This window comes from Cornus florida, unplaced genomic scaffold, assembly GCF_030987335.1.
Source record: "Cornus florida cultivar Cherokee Brave unplaced genomic scaffold, ASM3098733v1 CherokeeBrave_3.0.0_Hap2_Chr07, whole genome shotgun sequence".
Taxonomy (NCBI): domain Eukaryota; kingdom Viridiplantae; phylum Streptophyta; class Magnoliopsida; order Cornales; family Cornaceae; genus Cornus; species Cornus florida.
In genome coordinates, this window is record NW_026775577.1 from 7,463,802 (window position 1) to 7,482,025 (window position 18,224).

The 18,224-nt window shown below is 34.2% G+C and overlaps 2 protein-coding genes across 5 annotated transcripts; both read left to right on the forward strand.

Annotated features, from left to right (window-relative positions):
• The first annotated feature begins 3,548 nt into the window (after positions 1–3,548).
• LOC132315958 (uncharacterized) lies at positions 3,549–7,606 on the forward strand. 3 transcript variants are annotated; one of them, XM_059814419.1, is made up of 5 exons: positions 3,549–3,789; positions 4,170–4,233; positions 4,503–4,547; positions 4,694–4,762; positions 5,413–7,606. In XM_059814419.1, the coding sequence occupies exons 4-5, from the start codon at positions 4,755–4,757 to the stop codon at positions 7,241–7,243; spliced, it is 1,839 nt and encodes a 612-aa protein (XP_059670402.1). In that variant the 5' UTR covers positions 3,549–3,789; positions 4,170–4,233; positions 4,503–4,547; positions 4,694–4,754; the 3' UTR covers positions 7,244–7,606. The 3 variants fall into 3 exon arrangements, with proteins under 3 accessions (XP_059670402.1, XP_059670403.1, XP_059670404.1); XM_059814420.1 differs by lacking the exon at positions 4,694–4,762 and having other exon boundaries at positions 3,550–3,789; XM_059814421.1 differs by lacking the exons at positions 4,503–4,547; positions 4,694–4,762 and having other exon boundaries at positions 3,551–3,789.
• Positions 7,607–12,302: 4,696 nt separating this feature from the next.
• On the forward strand, positions 12,303–17,028 carry LOC132315960 (EID1-like F-box protein 2). 2 transcript variants are annotated; one of them, XM_059814424.1, is made up of 4 exons: positions 12,303–12,466; positions 12,549–12,579; positions 14,724–15,508; positions 16,612–17,028. In XM_059814424.1, exon 3 carries the CDS (start codon positions 14,733–14,735, stop codon positions 15,480–15,482), a length of 750 nt encoding a protein of 249 aa, XP_059670407.1. In that variant the 5' UTR covers positions 12,303–12,466; positions 12,549–12,579; positions 14,724–14,732; the 3' UTR covers positions 15,483–15,508; positions 16,612–17,028. The 2 variants fall into 2 exon arrangements, with proteins under 2 accessions (XP_059670407.1, XP_059670406.1); XM_059814423.1 differs by having other exon boundaries at positions 12,304–12,579.
• The last annotated feature ends 1,196 nt before the right edge of the window (positions 17,029–18,224 follow it).

Genomic DNA, 18,224 nt, shown 5'->3' on the forward strand with positions numbered 1-18,224 from the left:
TTACTTTTGGTCATGCTTTAGGTTTGCTGTAAGCAGCCTTTGAATAACTCTAGGAAGCAACTTTATGTCATCTTTTACATCACAACTGAAACTTGCAAATTAATTGAGGTCAGGACTATGAGTTGGGATCCTCTGTGCTATAACACGGTGTTGTACAGCATTGGACGGATCCCATCACTCACTCGTGTAATCGTACAACAACCGTGCTGTACTGCAGAGGATTCGTGATCGTGAACTATAATACTAAAGAGATTACTGAATTTGTTTGAAGCATTTGAGCAACCCTTGCCTCTTAACTACTTAATAAGTTGGCTGAAATTTAAGGAAAAGCTAGAGAGAGTAGTAAAGAGATGTCATGGGATCCAAAGCATTGGGAAAACCAAATTCAAGGCAAAAGGAAGCCCACATACAGCTGGTCACTATTCTGTTTTTTTGTTCCCAAAAAAGGAAGTTTAAACTAATAAAGTGATTGATATATATATACATATGTATGTATACATATATACTTCTGTTAGTGGATGATTTTATGCTCATTAAGCCTTGTAGGCAGAAGAATCAAATAGAATAGGGGATAATCTTCTTGCCATTGGCAATAAACTTAATATTTGGTTGGGGGGTCTCCCTCCTTGATTGATTTAATCCACCAACATAGATGTGTGTGTGTGTGGGTGTGTGTGTGAGAGAGAGAGATTATAGCTTAGTGGCCCAGCACTTAGGAGAGGAGTCGCCTTTTTGGTTTTGTTATTATTATGCATAAAAGATATTTGTGGTGGAGAAAGAGAGATGGAGAATCCAAGGTGTGTTTTTTTAGGGTACTCAATCTCAACTTTTCTCTTTTTATGCAAAGTCATGCAATTTTGGCTACATTAGTGTCAGAAATTGCTTTTGGATGTGTTTACACCTATTGATATCATGATGTCACTCTCCCTTTGTTACTCCATGTTAATTGTGATTTATGACAAACTATAAATTGCCCCAAACCATTGGAAGATGACTATAAATTGCCCCAAACCATTGGAAGATGACCCTTAGGAAAGGTAATTGTACTAATTGTGACCATCCTTCCAAGTTTGTGACATGTTAATCAAGAAAAACTGTTGTGGAAGTTCTTTTTCCTTTTTTATATATTACAATTTCTTTTTTTGTGTTCTTGACTTGCAACAATTATATATATATATATATATATATATATTTATGATCAGAATGTTAGTAGTTAGTAGGAAGGGAAGTGCGAAAGTTTGAAGACGGATTTTCAAGAACACCACCGAGCGACCGAGCTCCACGAATCTAAACCCATAAATTAGGCTAAAGATTTTTATTTTTATTTTTTTTTAAATTATTATTATTATGATTATTTTATGGTTAAATTATATATGATACATAAATACTCAATTGTTTGATAATTTACAAAGAATAGATATTTAAAAAATCATAAAAATTCAAGGAACTGTTGAAGTGACACCATCTAGTTTGTTACATATTTAAAATTTAAACAAACTAGTATCTGAGTTTGTGATTTAGAAATAAGAAACTGTCGAGGAAAACTAGGACAGTCCATTAAACAAATTCAAGTGACATTTACAAAATGACAGACAACTTCTAAGATATGTAATCCTTATATAATTAGCTTATCATGAATACAACCTAAACCTCAAATAACTAAAATAATTCCCACCAAACCAGAAAACACTGTATTATATAATTTATATACTAGTTTGTATTATATACTAGCTCACTATGATTAGAACTTGGAACTCAAACTAAATTGTTTGTGTTGTTATAGCTTAGAACTACCCTAGGTTTATTCGTATATATGTATATATATATCTATATAAATATATTTATATATATAGATAATGTGTGTGTGTGTAGGCACGTCCAATTTTCAGATGGCACGTGTCTATCAACAAACGTGGAGTGCCAAATTGACACTTTGGCACAACAACCAATACCTAAATCCCACATCATCATCTCTAGCAAATTATCACGATATCTCATATGGTATTTTGATGCAAGCCCTTTTCTTTTTCGCTATGACATTTGGAGTTTAATACTTCCAAATTAAATTTCATCTTTCCATTTTCGATTGGACAAAATAAATATCACATTTGAAAAGTCAAAGCACAAATTTTTTTCAACTTACCAATTTAACTTTTTTATTAAACTTATAAAAAGTAAATTTGTCACTGTAAACAACATTCAGCATCTCCAGCTAGCTGTTAAATTTTTTTTTTTTATGTAAATCTGATGTGTTAGAATAGATTTCACAAAAATTTTGTACTAATTATTTTTAGCTCGAACGGGTTTTATACTTTCCATGTAAAAAACTATCCTCCAATAATAATTAACTTATACCCAAAGTCCTTCATAATTTTTATAAACTTATTTTATTCGGTTTATTTTTTGGCGATTAAATTTCACGTCCCAATCCTCCTAACTTAGGAAAAAAATAATAATTTCTCCCTATATTTCACTTTCCCATCCCGTCAATAGCAAACCTTTCATGCCATTACCACCAGAATTCTAATTTATAACAAATAATAAAATAAGATTCAAGTATGTCTCTCATTAGAATAAAATGTAAATGGATAAAAAACTCTAAAATCTACAGTATGATAAAAAAAATCTAAAAAAACCTTAAAATCTACGGTATGACCCTTTTTCACATGGGTGACTTTTACACATGGGTGATGTGGCAGTGTATTTTAACAGACTGTTGGAGATGAAAAAAATTTACAAATCATATCTGGCAGTATATACAAAAGTATTTTTAAACAGATCGCTGGAGATGCTCTAATATAATAAAAAAATATTAAAATTTATCTATCTTAAAAAGGTAAATTTTTAAAAAAGAATATTTAATTTGAGACGAAGAAGGAAATATTGAAGGAGGTAATAGTATTAAGTACAAAAATAATAATTTAATTTAATTTATGTGTTTAATTTTCTTAAATAAATCTATTGAGTCCAAAAATTAAACATACTTATTAGAGAACTACAAAGATGCTTCTTGAAATCATACCTTTTAACTCAATTTTCATAATATTATAAAAAAAATGAATAATAATCTCTTTTTTTAATTCTTATAAAATTGAAAAAAAATAATAAAAAATTAAATCACACATGCACTTTAGATTAATTGAGAATTTGTTTGAAGAACCCTAAAATAAAAAATACAACTTTCAAAATGCTCATTATTTATTTTATTTTGTTTTATTAATACTTGCAGAAAGAAAACACTCAACCAAATATAATTCTGAATATTTATGTACTTTTTTATATTAAAAAAAATTCATAACCAAACAGGTATTCAACTTTTTCTTCATGAATCTTCCTCATGCTTATATTAATCAATAATAATACTCCGTAATAAAAAGCAAAAGACCATTAAATGAAAAAAAAAAAAAAAAAGAAAAAGTACGGAGTATCATATCAAACTTGTGGACGTTTCGCGTTATTATCACACGATACATTTAGCGAATAAATTAATTTGTTAAATTCGGTGGGGTCCATTTCTTCGTTCACTTCTTTCTCTCTCACACACACACACACAACGCACAAAGATAATTAACAAACGCGCAATCCCAGACGAAAAGCCCATAAAACCCAAAATACTGCGAACAGTGCAAAGACAATAGACGTTGCTTGCACGATCTCTTTTGAGCAAAAAAACACACAGAAAAGTGGGGTTCATCCTCGAGCAGGCCTCATTCATCTTCTGTTGGCTTTTTTCCTTCGCTTTCTGGTTAAGCAGAGAAAGAGAGAGAAAAGAAAAACACCCACTTTAAGGTACGCGTTTCCTTCAGTTTCTTTTTTCTTCATTAAATACGCCATTGGATTACTCGTTTTTCTTCGAAATCACAACATGGGTTCTCAACCTTTTCGTGTTTCGACATTGGGTTTGTCGAAAATTTGGGTATTGGTGTTGGGTTTGAGTCTAATGGACTGATTGATCATTGTAGCTTCATTTGTATCGACTGTGCTTTCTCTCTCTTATTTCTCTTTCTACCTATTTTGGGTTTTTGATTAATTGGCATTTAAAAAGATTTTCACAACATGGATTCTCAACCTTTCCATGTTTCGACTTGGATCTTGGTGTTGGGTTTGAGTTTTGATTGATTTGCATTTTAATAGTTTTTTATTTTTATTTTTAAATTTGCATTTGAAAGGTTCGGTTGTTGTTCGCTTCCTGGTGATTGCAATTCTGGAAAAGGAAAGAAAAGACTAAAAGAGGTATGAATTTAATGTGGGTTTTTTTTTGAGATTTTGAGAATTTATGGAATAATGCTCTTTATATAAATTTATTTGGATTGATTGATTTAATGGAATGGGTTTGCAGTATGATATGATTTTATCAAAGACTCGGGAGGTTTTGTTGTATCTTTCGAAAATTCAAGTTTGTAATGATATGAAGCCAATCTATGACTTTAAAATGAACGAATTTGTTGATCTCCTCATTGTCCTTACCATGATGGGAAATTCTTCCTTTGTTTTGTCCGCAGGGGACATAAAATGAACAAATATGAGAATTCGACCATTTAACTTATGTGAGTGGATATACCAAAGCTTTAGATATCAAAAGATTCTATTCACTTTGTTTTTAGCTGTTCAATCATTGATCTCCTTTATTTTTTTTTTGGTTGGTTTTTTTTCTTTCTTGGTTTTTATTTTTATTTTTATTTTTTTTTCTCAGTGATAAATGTTGTTTTCTGGAAAAGGAAAAGAAGAAGAAATTTTTCTGATGATTTGAGAAGATGGATAGGTTGGATAACAAATTCCGAAAAGAAATGAAGAGGCTTTCATAATTCTCTCTTTAGCATTGTAAAATTTCCCCTAGGGTCTATTTTTATGTGCACTTTAGGTTTGTTGTGTTCTGCCCGTTTATGGTTCTACATTACTGTAATTGTAGGAATAATTTATATTTTCTCTACAAACGGTGATTTGCAAAGTTGATATTTCACAGCAGCATAGAGGTGAAAATTATATTGTGATTGAAGTTCTGAAAATCTTACTTAGTAAAAGCAAAAAAATTCTGAAAGCTTTAGACTTTCTATCTCCTTTCTAGAAGTTATAGATATAACGCTTTTTATTTATTTATTTTGGCTTAGAGTCTTCCTTAGATTTTGATTTTTATATATGTATACATATATGTGTGTGTGTGTAATTTAGAACAGTAGATTCATCAGTTTCTGTTGATCTCAAAAACGTAATTTTTCTTCTTCTGTGTGTGTGTGTGTGTGTGTTCTTTACTTTTGATGTTGAATCTTGTGTTTATGTTGTTATACTGATCGATCTTGGTGTGTTACTCAGTTAGCTTAGCTGCTAATAAAATATTTCTTGGTAATGCATAGATTGTTCTTTATTTAATAAGTAAAAGTTATCATCATTATATATTTTTTTGATGGTTTTCAGGGTTGTGGAGTCTAAATTTTTGTTGCATTTTCCTCATTCCCGTTTAATGGCAAAGAAGAGTATCGATTTATTAGCAATCCCAGATAAAACTGAGCCAAATGGAGTTGATTCGAAAAGAAACTCTACAGGAAAACCTTCTCTGAACGGTGGTTATAATAGTCGCCCTCCTTATTGCAGAGCTTCTATTGGCTCTTGCAATGATAGAGGTAATTTGCGAAGAAACTCTACAGGAGAGCCAAGTTTCCCAAACAGCAGACAAGATATTCTCCCTCATTATCTCAGAGCTTCTACAGGTTCTTGTCATGATTTCTGCAAATATGGGAAAACCCATGCATTTGAAGTGAAGGCAAGGCATCCTATACCAAAAAGAATGACAAAACCTCCATCTGGCAGACAAAATTCCGTAGAAGTTGTGACTCCAGCAGACAGGAAGAAGGCAGCAGTGGTCAAGCTCAAGTCTTCCATTCTTTCCAAAGCCCATTCATCTGAATCCGCTGAAGTCATTAAGCGGGAAGTTTTCTCACCATCCAGAAAAGTTGAAGAAGTTACAAAACATGCTCCATTGAGTGATGCCCATTTGTCTATGTCCCCTGAAATTATCAAGCGGGAGGTATCATCACCATCCAGAAAAGTTGAAGTTGTTACAGAACACTCATTAAATGAGGTGAAAATAACAGAAAAGGAGAAGAAAATGGATTTGTTTGCAAAAGGTGCTCCTTCTGTGAAACCTAAACCTGTTCGTGTGAAAATAACTCAAAAAGAGAAGAAAATAGATTTGTCTGCAAAGAGAGCTCCTTCTCTGAAGCCAAAACCAGTGACGGTGAAGCCATTGTCTTCCTCTGACACTTCAGGAGGTTTAAATGTAAGAAGAACCAGTGATGTCAAGCAGCGCAAGCTTACAGAAAAAAGAAACAGTGACATCAAGATTGGCAAAAACAACGGGACCCCCAAAGCAGCAGTAAAGAAGGTACTGGCAGCCCGGACAGTTTCGTTGTCCCCCAAGGTTTTTGTCAATAGACCTATAAACTTGAATGCAAGGAACTCCAGAAGCCCGAAACTCGTGTCTCCTCTGAAGGATCAGAACAGAATAAGAAAAGCCAAACCCGAGCAACCCAATGTTGACAATATTCAGGAGAAAACATTGCATGTTGTCAAGATAGAAGCTGAAAACAAAATTTTGGGATCCACTCAAAATGATTGTACCAATCAAACACTTCCATCGCCGTTAATACCATCACCCAAGTCTTCATCCCACCCAAAATCTCCATCTTTGTCATCTTATGAAGAAGAAGATCTAGAGGGTTCTGAATACAGTGATAGTGAAGCAGATTATTCCATCTCTGAAGACAATGAAACTGTAAGCATGGATGGGATAGAAACTTTAGAAGGGAATGGCAACAAGTTGCCAAGAAAAGCTGGAGCAGTTCTTTCTGAAGATAAAGATTGTGCAGCTATGAAGTTAAAGTTCAGGAGGGGAAAGGTGGTTGACCTTCAATCTGAGAATAATGGTCCTAGGAGGCTAAGATTTAGGCGTGGAACAGTGTTGGGGGAACACCAAGGTGGCAAGGTTGATGCTCGAAGGCGAACCTTTAAGAAGAGAGGAGTTGATGGTGACGGAAATGGTAACAACCCTGGTTCTGAAAAAGTTGTTTTGAGGCATCAGGATGTGCAGGGGAAGAAAGATGCTCAGGGTTTGTTTAATAATGTTATTGAAGAAACAGCAAGTAAACTTGTCGAAAGCAGGAAGAGCAAGGTTAAGGCGTTGGTGGGTGCTTTCGAAACAGTGATTTCCCTCCAAGATATCAAACCTTCTGCACCCATTGTCTCTTGAAAGTGTTTTTTTATGCGTACTTTTTGTAAAGAAATGGTAGAAAAAATAATAATACGAGCTTGTAATGAGAGGAGTGGATTTACAAGCTTCTGAAGGTGCAAAAGGGCCTACAGTTAGGATTTTCAGTTAAGGTCAGAAAGCTCAGAAGACAGTGATGAATGCGGATTTGTGTGTACTGACGTTGACATGCTTCATATCCATTGCTTTGAGGGTATGCTGCTTCTTGATTTCTTTGAACTTTATACTAATGTGATTGATTCGTATTGTGAATTCAGCTATTATAGTTGTGACTTAATCAACTTTGACTAGGGGAAACAACATCTAAATGACTTGATCTATTGAGTTGCATCTTTTTTTCTTTAATGTTTAGTTCTCGCTTTGCTTGCTTGGTTGTTCTGATTTGCTCATCATTTTCTTTTCTTCTTCTTCCTTTTTGTTTTGTTTCTGTTTTTGTTTAACATATATGAAATGAACACAATACCACTTGCTGGGTCAGACATTTGCCACTGTGTGTGTGTTCATTTGTCTACTCATCATAAACCATCTTTGAAATGAACGAATTTGGGTTCAATTATCAGAGTATAACTTGAATTTAAATTTTAAAAACTTAACTTTAGATCTCAACAAGATGCATGGATTAGGGTCCTATATTGGTGTTTTTGAATAGCAAGGTCATAAGAGTTATTTGAATCCATAGAAAGTGCTCTAGTTGCACATTGAACCTAATAAAGTGAAATATCTCCTCCACTTCTACTGTATTCTTCTTTAAATCCTACTCAAATAGCCAATCCTTGTGTATTTTTTGGTAATTTGAATCTTAAATCTCTTTGTTTCAAGTATATCAGTTCAAATGAAAGCTTAGAGGATTTAAAAACCTTTATAGAAGCAATTAAAGCCTTTTTTTTTTTTTTTTCCCTTAGTTGATACTCGCACACCCCGCCCACCACGGAAATTGTTTACCCAAAGGCTCGAACCTGAGACCTGATGCTTCATGAGGCAACTAAAACCTTTCTTTCACATCACCACTTTTGGTAAAATAACTTGCCAGCTTGTGTTGCGTCGAAGCATCAAGGCCAGTTCCTTCTCATTCAAAAATAATATTTGGCCAAAGAACTGCCTGGAGATCGGAAAAATGCAAGATGTACTATATGATTTTAGGAATGGTAGATCTAACATAGTTGCTTTTCCAAAAGAAAAAAAGTTATCATCATCGAAAAGAATTAAGTAGGTTGTCATCTCTACTTTCTCTTTAGATGGGTGGAATACCATATAGAGAGTACGTACATAGTAGAGGCTAGACAAGGAATGACAGGTGCAGCGCGGTTTTGAATGAATGGAGATGCTGATAATGTTCAGAGAGTGATGCTTTGAACAGTAATGCTGTAGGCATTATGAAACTCATGATTCCATGTGTTTAGCTATCAGATATATATATTTTTGTTAATTTATCCATGTCAAGAGTCATGAATTCATTGCATTGGCGTCCTGATTTTTGCGACCATACTTGGGATGTCGTGGCTCTTATTTGTGTGAATGGATTGTTTCTCCTCCTTTTAGCAAATGGATTCTCAGGTTACATGAATTAGAGGAGTTGTTTTCAATTTGTGAATAAATGGTTGGAAATGCAAATTTTGCTAAATTTTTAGTTTACACTTTTGGTATCAATTGGCTCCGTTTATCTGCATCTTATGTTTGTTTTTCTACTAAAGGTATAGCTGATAGTTGCTCTTTTTGGTAGCTTTGGTTTCTTGAAGATTATTTGATTGGTTTAACCTTGAAATAAACAAAAGTTCCTGTCAGTGACTTGATAGCAGTTCAGATGAAAGAATGAACACGGATGATTTTACTTCCGGTCATGCTAGTTTGTGGATAAATCATCTTGAAGCAACCAAACATGCATGTTCTTCACAATAGGGTTTCATGTTTGCAATCTCCAAAGCCTTTTAATGATTAATTATGCCTGATATTATGCGAGCAGGACTGTAGGAGTGATGATTTTCGTTTTTGTTAACGTCAAAGGTTTTTGCAGACAGAAATTTCTTGCTCTGTTTGGTTCATCGAAAAACTGATTGTAGATTAATCTGGTCTATTTTCGGTTTCTTGTAGTTTTCTGTTTTGGGTGTTTAAAGAAATGGAAAGCCACTCAAATGGGAATTTAGAACCCTCAATTACTTCAAGGCTCTATGATTCCATAGGTGTTTTCCAGGTTGAAATGGCTTGAAAATTGAAATGCCATTAACATGCATGTTCTTCGATGGCAAGGAGAATCCCATTTCTATGTTTAAGTTTTCTATTATTTCTACTCTCTTTTGTTGGGTCTTAGGGAGAGATTATCGTTCTGTTGAGGAAATTGTTATGTTTTTGGCCTCTTTGAAGGCTTGAGGCCCTTTTTGGTTTTTTCTTCTTGTATCCTTGGGTTTCGCTCCCCTTGAGCGCTTTTTTTATAAAATTCTTACTTATCAAAAAAACAAAAAAATAGCATGAATGTACAGTTCTCAGCAGTTATGGCAATGCCTTTTGTTCCATACTAATAAAATCAAGATGAGTTTGGGGGTGCATATCAAATCTGCATTTCTCCAACTAGAGAGTTTAGACATGTCCATTTTTCCTCCTAGCAATCATGGTCCTAGTGGATCCCTATATGAGTAGATCCCATCATATTTTAGAGGTTGATGTCCTTTACCATCCTTGAGACTTGATCTCATCTTGATAAATGTCACGAGACAATCTTATCTTGATAAATGTCACAGAGAGTCTTGTCCCGCGTTAGAAAGGACTAGAGAGGGTCTTGAGCTCACCTAACGGGTTAAGCTTCTTGGTTGATAAGACAACTAATCATGCCACTTCAGTATTTGTGTAACTATCCATCGTGATATGATTGGTTTTGCGCACAATTTAATCTAAATAGAGATAATAACGGTGATTTTGTAAAGGTTAGATTTAGGTTTACACAGATTGGGAAAAAGAAAAAAAAATTACTAATGAAGAGTATCCAAGTCCCGGAGGTCTTGTCCCTTAAATCCATTTAGTAACTTAAGTTTTTCATTTAATAGCTTAAGTTTTTTGATTGGTAAGCGCAAAATCCACTGTTGCTTGGATTGGAAAGGGCTTAAATCCTTTTAATACCTTTAAGTTTTTTTTTTCCCTAGTTGGTACTCACACATACATATCTCTTCTGAAACTTGAATCCCTGACCTCTCTTTGAAAAGTAAAAGGCTGATATCATTAAGCCAGTGACCCGTTGATAATAGCTTAAGTTTTTCATTTAATAGTTTAAGTTTTTGATCGATAAGCGCAAAACCCATTGTGCGTCGCTGATGAGGTCGACCGGTAGACAAATGGTTGTTTCTTCAAGCTTAATCAAGCTAGAGATATTTCAAGTCTCACCATCTTTTGTATGTTCCTCATACTGAAAGAATGAGAACTCTTTTAAAATGGTGCAGGATGTGAAAACCTATTTAAAAAAGTGATAATCATGTAAGGAAAGGAACCCAGCAATTAAAAAATACGCAAGTGTTAAATAATCTTGTTTTGGTCAGTACGGTTCCCTTGGACCACAACTCTTAAAATAACGTCCCGTCGAAGAAATACATTTCAATATTTGTTGTTGGATGAATCCTACTGATTAGAACACTTTATGTTAAAAATAATTTGTTTTTTTTTATTTATTATTATTATTATTTTAATTCAAAGTACTCTATTTTAGACTCATGTGCCTACATTTATCACCAGTAGGTTTTAATATTTTTTTAAATTCTAACATTGAAATAAGTGCAACTATGACCAAAGTTTCAAATAATCTTCTTTTAGCAAGTGGAATTGGAGTGCTGCTCTGTGAACCGTTAAATCTAACTTGGAATTGGAGTGCTTTGTGAACCGTTAAATCTAACTTATTTATTAATGTCACCTTCCACTCATATTAGGGTGCTTTATGAATCTTTATATCTTACTTTACGCAACTAATTACGCATCCAACTCTTTTTTTATAAATATATAGGTTAAGAAGTGGATTCGGTGCAATAAAAGTGTTTTACGGTCCATAAACATTACACGTATAACAGTGGTGAGCAGTAAGATGCACTACAATTCTTTCAAAGTAGGTTTAATGTAGTTGACATTCCAAAATATAATCTTTTTATATAATTTACCCTTACGTGAGAGTGTTGGGTTGTAACTCTGAAAACAGTTTTTTAAAAGACAATTATTTAAAAATAGACCTTTTCAGAAAACAGTTTTTAGAAAATTGAATCAAATTGATTTTTTATACAGTTTTCTGTTTTCACTTTTTTTTAAACAAAAAACTATTATCAGAATTAAAATCAAGCAAACAAGGGTTTTCCACTTTGTCGGTTTTTCACTTTGTCCTTGCACGGATTTTAACTTTCACTTTGAGAGAGAAAAAAAATATCAAAGAAGTATAATAATTGATGATTAAATACAAATCTAATTTTAATTTTAAAAAAAACCCTATTTAGGAAGCCATATGTGTATATATATTGCTCATGCACCTATTTTATCCCTTGAGTACCTTTTTATTTTAAGCATCATTGAGTTATGGATATTTAAAATTCTATTTACTTCCGGTCATTTTTTAAATTTGTGCAATCAATAATAAATTTACTCATCCATTCAAGAGTTTGGGTAATGTGAATATTGAAATAAATGATAGAAAAATTTTCAATTTCCTTAAACCCATACTAAATTTCCAAATTCTCAACCTAACTCAATAGAATTAATCTTGATTGGAAAACAAATTTCCAAATAAAAATAAATAATAAATAAAACTCATATTATAATAATTGATTAATTTAGATCAAGGAAGACGAATCAATCAAGCAATAGGAGGCAAATTGCAAAGTTGCATACTTGATGACGAGATGGTCCTTTTGACCAATGACAACCAATTGGATCGAAACAAGCAAGACAAAGTGGCGTTTCATAGTCCTGTCCGTAAGCGCCACGTGGCAGTATAATTTTCTGAAAGTAACTGGCTTTAAATAACTTGACCTTCTTCTAACTTCATAACCGTCCTGTCACTGTATGTTTACCATAAATATACTATCATTTTTCTCTCTTCAGATATGGAAACCAAAACCCTCTTCCTCTCAGCTCCCATTTCAGGAATCTGGTTATGGCAGCTCTGTGACCAGATTTTTTTCCTGTCTGGACGAAAATAACCCTTTTCAGGAGGATCATTTTCGGCCATTTCTTGCATGTATCTTGGTAATTTTTCACTTTTTCTTCCTATATTTTGCCCTTGCTAGCATGTGCAGCTTGAATCTGATGTTTGTCTAAGGATTCTCAGGTGATGCTGAAAAGGGTCTCTGTGAGCTGAGGTGAGAAATTGGGGTTTTGATTTTAAGTCAATTAAGATCTTGTACAGTTTCAGATTGCTTCTAAATGAACTGGTTTTGTTTGGTTTGATTCAATTTCGGATTTTGTTAATTGGTTACTGATTTTTTAATCTGTGTTGATTCTGGTTATTTATTAGAATAAGTAAATGTTGATTTTGGATTTGGATTAGGGTTTTTGTGAACTGTTAATTTATTTTGGAATTTATGTATTCATGTGTTGGAACTTAGTGGAAGAAGAGATTGGTGATCTTTGCAAAGTTTTATAGATTTTCTTTATTATTATTATTATTATTATTATTATTATTATTATTATATATATATATATATATATTTTAGTGGGTTCTAATTTGGTTTTGTGGAAGAACTTTAGTTTTCACTTAAAGGGTCTTGTGGATCTTGAGCTTGGGAGGTTACTGAAATGATATGACCTTACAAAAGAAATGATATAGACCTTACAAAAGATATCCACAAACTTCAAGTGCTCAATCTGGTAACATCGTGAACAAAATATTTATCAAGCTTCGAATAGGGTTCTTTTCTAAAAGACATTCAATAATGTTTGTGCTTGTGTATATATAGAAAGAAATTGCTGATATATATATATATATATATGTGTATATATATATATATAAATATGAATAATGGAAGAGGATAATGTAACCTGATTGGGCAGAAGTTAAACAAGGTGAACCACTACCACAAATAAATATGCACTTTTTTTTTCCTAGTTGATACTCACAACCCACCCCCCAAGGAATTGTTTGCACCCAAGAGGAGTCGAACCTTAGAACTGTGAGGCATTAGGGCCAAGTGACTTACCCTCTTGAGCCAACCCCTTGGGATTAATGTATATGCACTTTGTTGGAGCATTTTAACAATGGGTAACTCTCCTTTTTTGTTGACTTGTTCTGAAGTTTTTCAGTACTTGGATGGAATAGAGAGAGCGTTGCTGCAAGTATTTATATTTACGATATCTATGGTTCTACCTAATGAATTGATTATGGTGCATGTAGTTTTCCTGTTTTCCAAATAGTCCTGACAACTTCCATAATCTTATGACAACCAACTTCTTGTGCAAATTAATGAAGTATTCATATGAGGTTTGATGTGTGACCTTTTCTTGTCCATATAGTCCATAGTCCCATGACCATAACAATGTGGAGAATCAGAAAAATATCTGTATGTGCTGTTGGACCAAAGGAATGAATCAGAAATTGTCTGTATGTGGACTGTCAGATTAAATGAAGTGAATATTTTTTACTATGTTTTCTTCTAGGCATATGTTGGTGGTTAAATTGCTTTTTCATGTTTAATCAATATACTGCTATATGACACCTGATAAAATGAGATTTTGTCTGTAGGATTTAATCTTTGAATTAAACCTTGTAATATTTTGTTAACTATTTTTAGTCTTATTATTCATTGCTCCTGTTACCCACTATATTTTTCCTGGTGAAAGTTTGATCCTCAACTTAAACCTTGAAAGTGCCTAAATATTCTGTACTTTTTCTTTAGCAGTGTTGTTGTTCGCTGCTGTCCTTTTTTTTTTTTGATAAGTTGTTCACTGCTGTCCTTTGCAACTCTTTGCAAATTAATGTCAAAAGCTAGGTCTGTGTGCAGTCCACCTTTTATAAAATCCATTTAGGCAGGCCCATTACTGGGTAATGGCCTTTGTTCATTGCTTCCCTTCACCATGTTATATTGCTTGAGCGATCAGACACTTGAGAAGAGTGAAATTCGTGTATCAACAATCTCATGATAGTCATATGCACTCAGTGCCCACCTTTTGTGTATCCTGTGATTGACCACTTTACTAGTTTAATATAACATTTTACATGCAGACTGATATAACTCTAAGACTTCATCGTGGCAGTGTGACAAAAAGAATGAGAAAATTGTTCTACTAATTGTATTAAGAATATAGTGCCATTGTCATTGATTATGACCATCCTTATCTTTTCTGAATTCTAAATTTCACCGTTTAATTGTATAATCAAACGAGATCCTAGTTTCTAACAATTAAAATAGAAATTTGAGCATGCAATGTCATCTCCGTTAATATGTTTTCTAAGTTAACAACTGCCAAGTCATACATGGATTTTTATAGTTACCTCTTTTGATATTAGCATGTGGAGATGATGATTATCACAAAGCAATACCGCTGTGTACACTCAGCAAGCTGTGCATGCACAAAAGGGCATCTGACAGAAGAAGTGATCTTTCTACTTTTTCAGCATTTGAACTGGAATCCTAAGTTGATAGCCACTCTTTCGTGTTCATGCAAATGGTTTGATGATCTTGCCAAAAGAGTACTCTGGAAGGAGTTTTGCCATACAAGAGCCCCAAAGATGATGCTTGATTTGCAATCTAGTGGGACTCAGTGTATTGATGGTAACTGGAGGGCGCTCGGAAAGCTCCTTATTTACTGTACTGGATCTCCCAAGGGTGGCTTGTTCAATAGCATTCATATTCCAGGCCACTTTGTTTACAGGACCCGATTCTCAAGTACATCAGGGAAAAGTTTTCTTTTACCGCAATGCAGAACAGATGTTTTGTATGTGTCTGACCCTTGCGAACATCTTGATCAAGGGGAAGAAGGGGATGTTGGATTTTTCCGGGGAGTTTTTAAGTCGTTTGCCAATTCAAAGGTTAAGAAGATGCTGATCCAAAAGAAAGCCCAGCTTCATCCGACGCAGGTGTGCCCCTATTGTAAAGCAAAGCTGTGGAGCATGCTGCAGGCACAAATGATTCCACAAAGTGCCAGCTGCAGATTAGGTGCTTACGAGGATTGCATCGAGTATTATGTGTGCCTGAATGGGCATTTGCTTGGGATCTGCACCCTCCTGCCTTTGTCTGATTCAGAAGAGTCATCTGATTTGGAGTGATATTTGAAAGTCGGAAGAAAACCCAGGTACCTCTAACACATGTCCCCCCCTTCTTCCGTGTCAATCCTTCAGCTGATATTGGAAATGAGTTTTATACTGCTTTAATTTGCAAAAAAGATACTTCCCCCCCCCCCCCCCCCCCCCGCGCGCCTTCCGTGTCAATCCTTCAGCTGATATTGGAAATGAGTTTTATACTGCTTTAATTTGCAAAAAAGATACTTCTACTTATTGAAAAAAAAAAAAAAAAGGAAGACCTGTAATGTTAGTTCTGAGCAAACTATTATCATTAATAAAATAATAAGTATTTCGAGATCTCGCTTTGCAGCTGTCGTAAGACACCCCCTTCCCTTGCCCTTTTCTGTTCACATGCAAGTGGGAGGCTGGTATATCAGTTGTATGATATCACTACTAAATAGGTCAGCACATCTTTACAATTTATAATCATTTCAATTGGATTACTCTGCTTATGTGGACTTCAGAATCTTTCTGGATTCCTTCTACTACTTCATCTACTTAAAAATTTAATAGAAGTTGTCAGGCCCTGCTGTTAATTTAATAGAAGGGATGCAAGGAATATTTTTCTAAGATAGAAACATGTTGCATGGTGAAATGCTGCCTACATGCAGGTGTGCTTAATTAAGCCAGGGGAAGGCACAAACATCCTTTGTGCCAAAATGGATTTTAGGCATTTATATTTCTTCTGCGCAGTGTTTTACCCTTTTCTCATCAGTGAGATACCATGACACTTGACTATTGTTCTACCAAGCCTTTACCAACTTTTGGTCCTACGAGTCCTTTCATATAGGTAGTCAACTAAGATTATTTTGTGTGGCCTTTATTAGACTCGGCAATGGTGAACACTATCATTCTTACATACATATTTATCCAAATTTCAGTAATTTAATTTTATCTTGCCACTTCTGAAATCAGTTTTTTATGGAATGAATTTTTATTTTTTTTTTATTTTTTATTTTTTTCAATTAGTTTGAGAAATGGCCAAGACATCCTTCTGCTTTCCCAATATGCTGCTCATTTTATATGTTGTAGACATTTATCTAGTACTGTTTAACTGCCTGTACCTCCGCATAAAGAACTGTGTTTTATTTGACAAAATATGTCCACTGGACAGGTTTTTAAGTCATTGCAAGGATGGATTTATTTGTCTCACTCACGTGGTGGATCATACCTAGACTTGGGTGAGCTGGGATTTTTAACAGGCGATTCATTCAACTTCCTTTTGGTGGAAGCTAAACAATTGCTGGATGCTGTCCTTACTAGAGTGTGCTGCTGCTCAATCTTTCCTTGGGTCCTTGGTCTCAGGGTTAGAAGCTATTGCAGACCATTTCATTTCCGTCATCCTTCACTTAAAAGGTTATTACTATGAAATATGTAGTGCTGTGAAATATGTAGTGCTATGTACATTATATGCCTTTCAGATATGTACTTGAATTTGAACAACAGATTAGGATCTACAATAATTTAGACATACTTATTTATGACAAATCCCTTGAAATTCCAAATTAGAAAGCTCTGATAATTGTTTTAATTCTTTGTTTGCCAATGCAGAACCATATCTTCATACCTTGTCTGATCTGATCTTCTTTTGCCTTTGCATTCTTTCCATTTTCCATTTCCCATTTCTTGCATACATCTGATGTATAATGGAACAATGGGGGCTCAAAAACTAAGCCATCCTATACTGAGATCAGGTACTTTGAGATGCTTTCGGTCTGACAAACGATGATTGAGACGAGATTCCGTAATCCCATTATCTATCATTGTGGTATGAGGTCTTGCTATCTGTTTTGTAGTTGCTGTTTATGTTGTGGTGATGTTGCAAGTTGTTTTGCCCTTCTCTGCTACATGTCAAGCTGCATATGTGAATTTAGCTCGTCATTCTTTGTGTTTCTAGTGCTGAAATAGAAAATGTCGTGGCCGTCTTTTGTCTGGCTTTTGTCTTCATATTCTCCCAGCAAAGAATGGAGAATCCATATTCTTCACATATCATGTTTGTGAATAAGGTCCAATACCATAAACAGTCATGTTTTTGGTTTTTTCTTGCTGTCTGAAGAAAAGAACTTTTACACTCTGCTCACTACCATTAATAGCAGCATAAATGTGATGGTTTAGGCACAACTAATGTCTTTAAGCTTTGTAATATATAGTGATCCAAGGTGGTTCCAATATTTTCCATATGTGAACATTTTAGGGTTAGTAGCTAAAATGATTTAGCTTTGTAGCTAAGGGAACTTGCGGAAGCAGCAGAAAAATGGTTGTACATTTTTCTATTCCCTCGGAAGTGTTGATATACCGATTCGATCCGAGCTCTCTTTATATTCTTGTAGGTATGGCATGGTTTTAGCCTTTAGGTACGCCATTGAGTTGGTTCAGGTCATTCAAATGTGCATTCCAGTGATAATTTCAAACTGAAGCAAGGGCATAATCCAAGAGCAAAATCGTGCAGGTTCAGGTCTAAATCGGACAATATGATACAATGTGGCGGAATGGGTCGTTACAGATAGAAAATCATATATTTTGGGTACTTCAGCCAAATGACAAATATTAGAATGTTTCATGATGTTTTTTCAAAATAATACAAATATGAGAATATTTCGGGTTTGTTTGTTAAAATAATAATAATAAGAAAAAAAACCTTAAGATATTATTAGAAGAAAAAAATTGCTATGTTTGGCAAGTAGAATTGATACTTTCACGAGTGAGTTTCAAATTTGCTATTGCAAG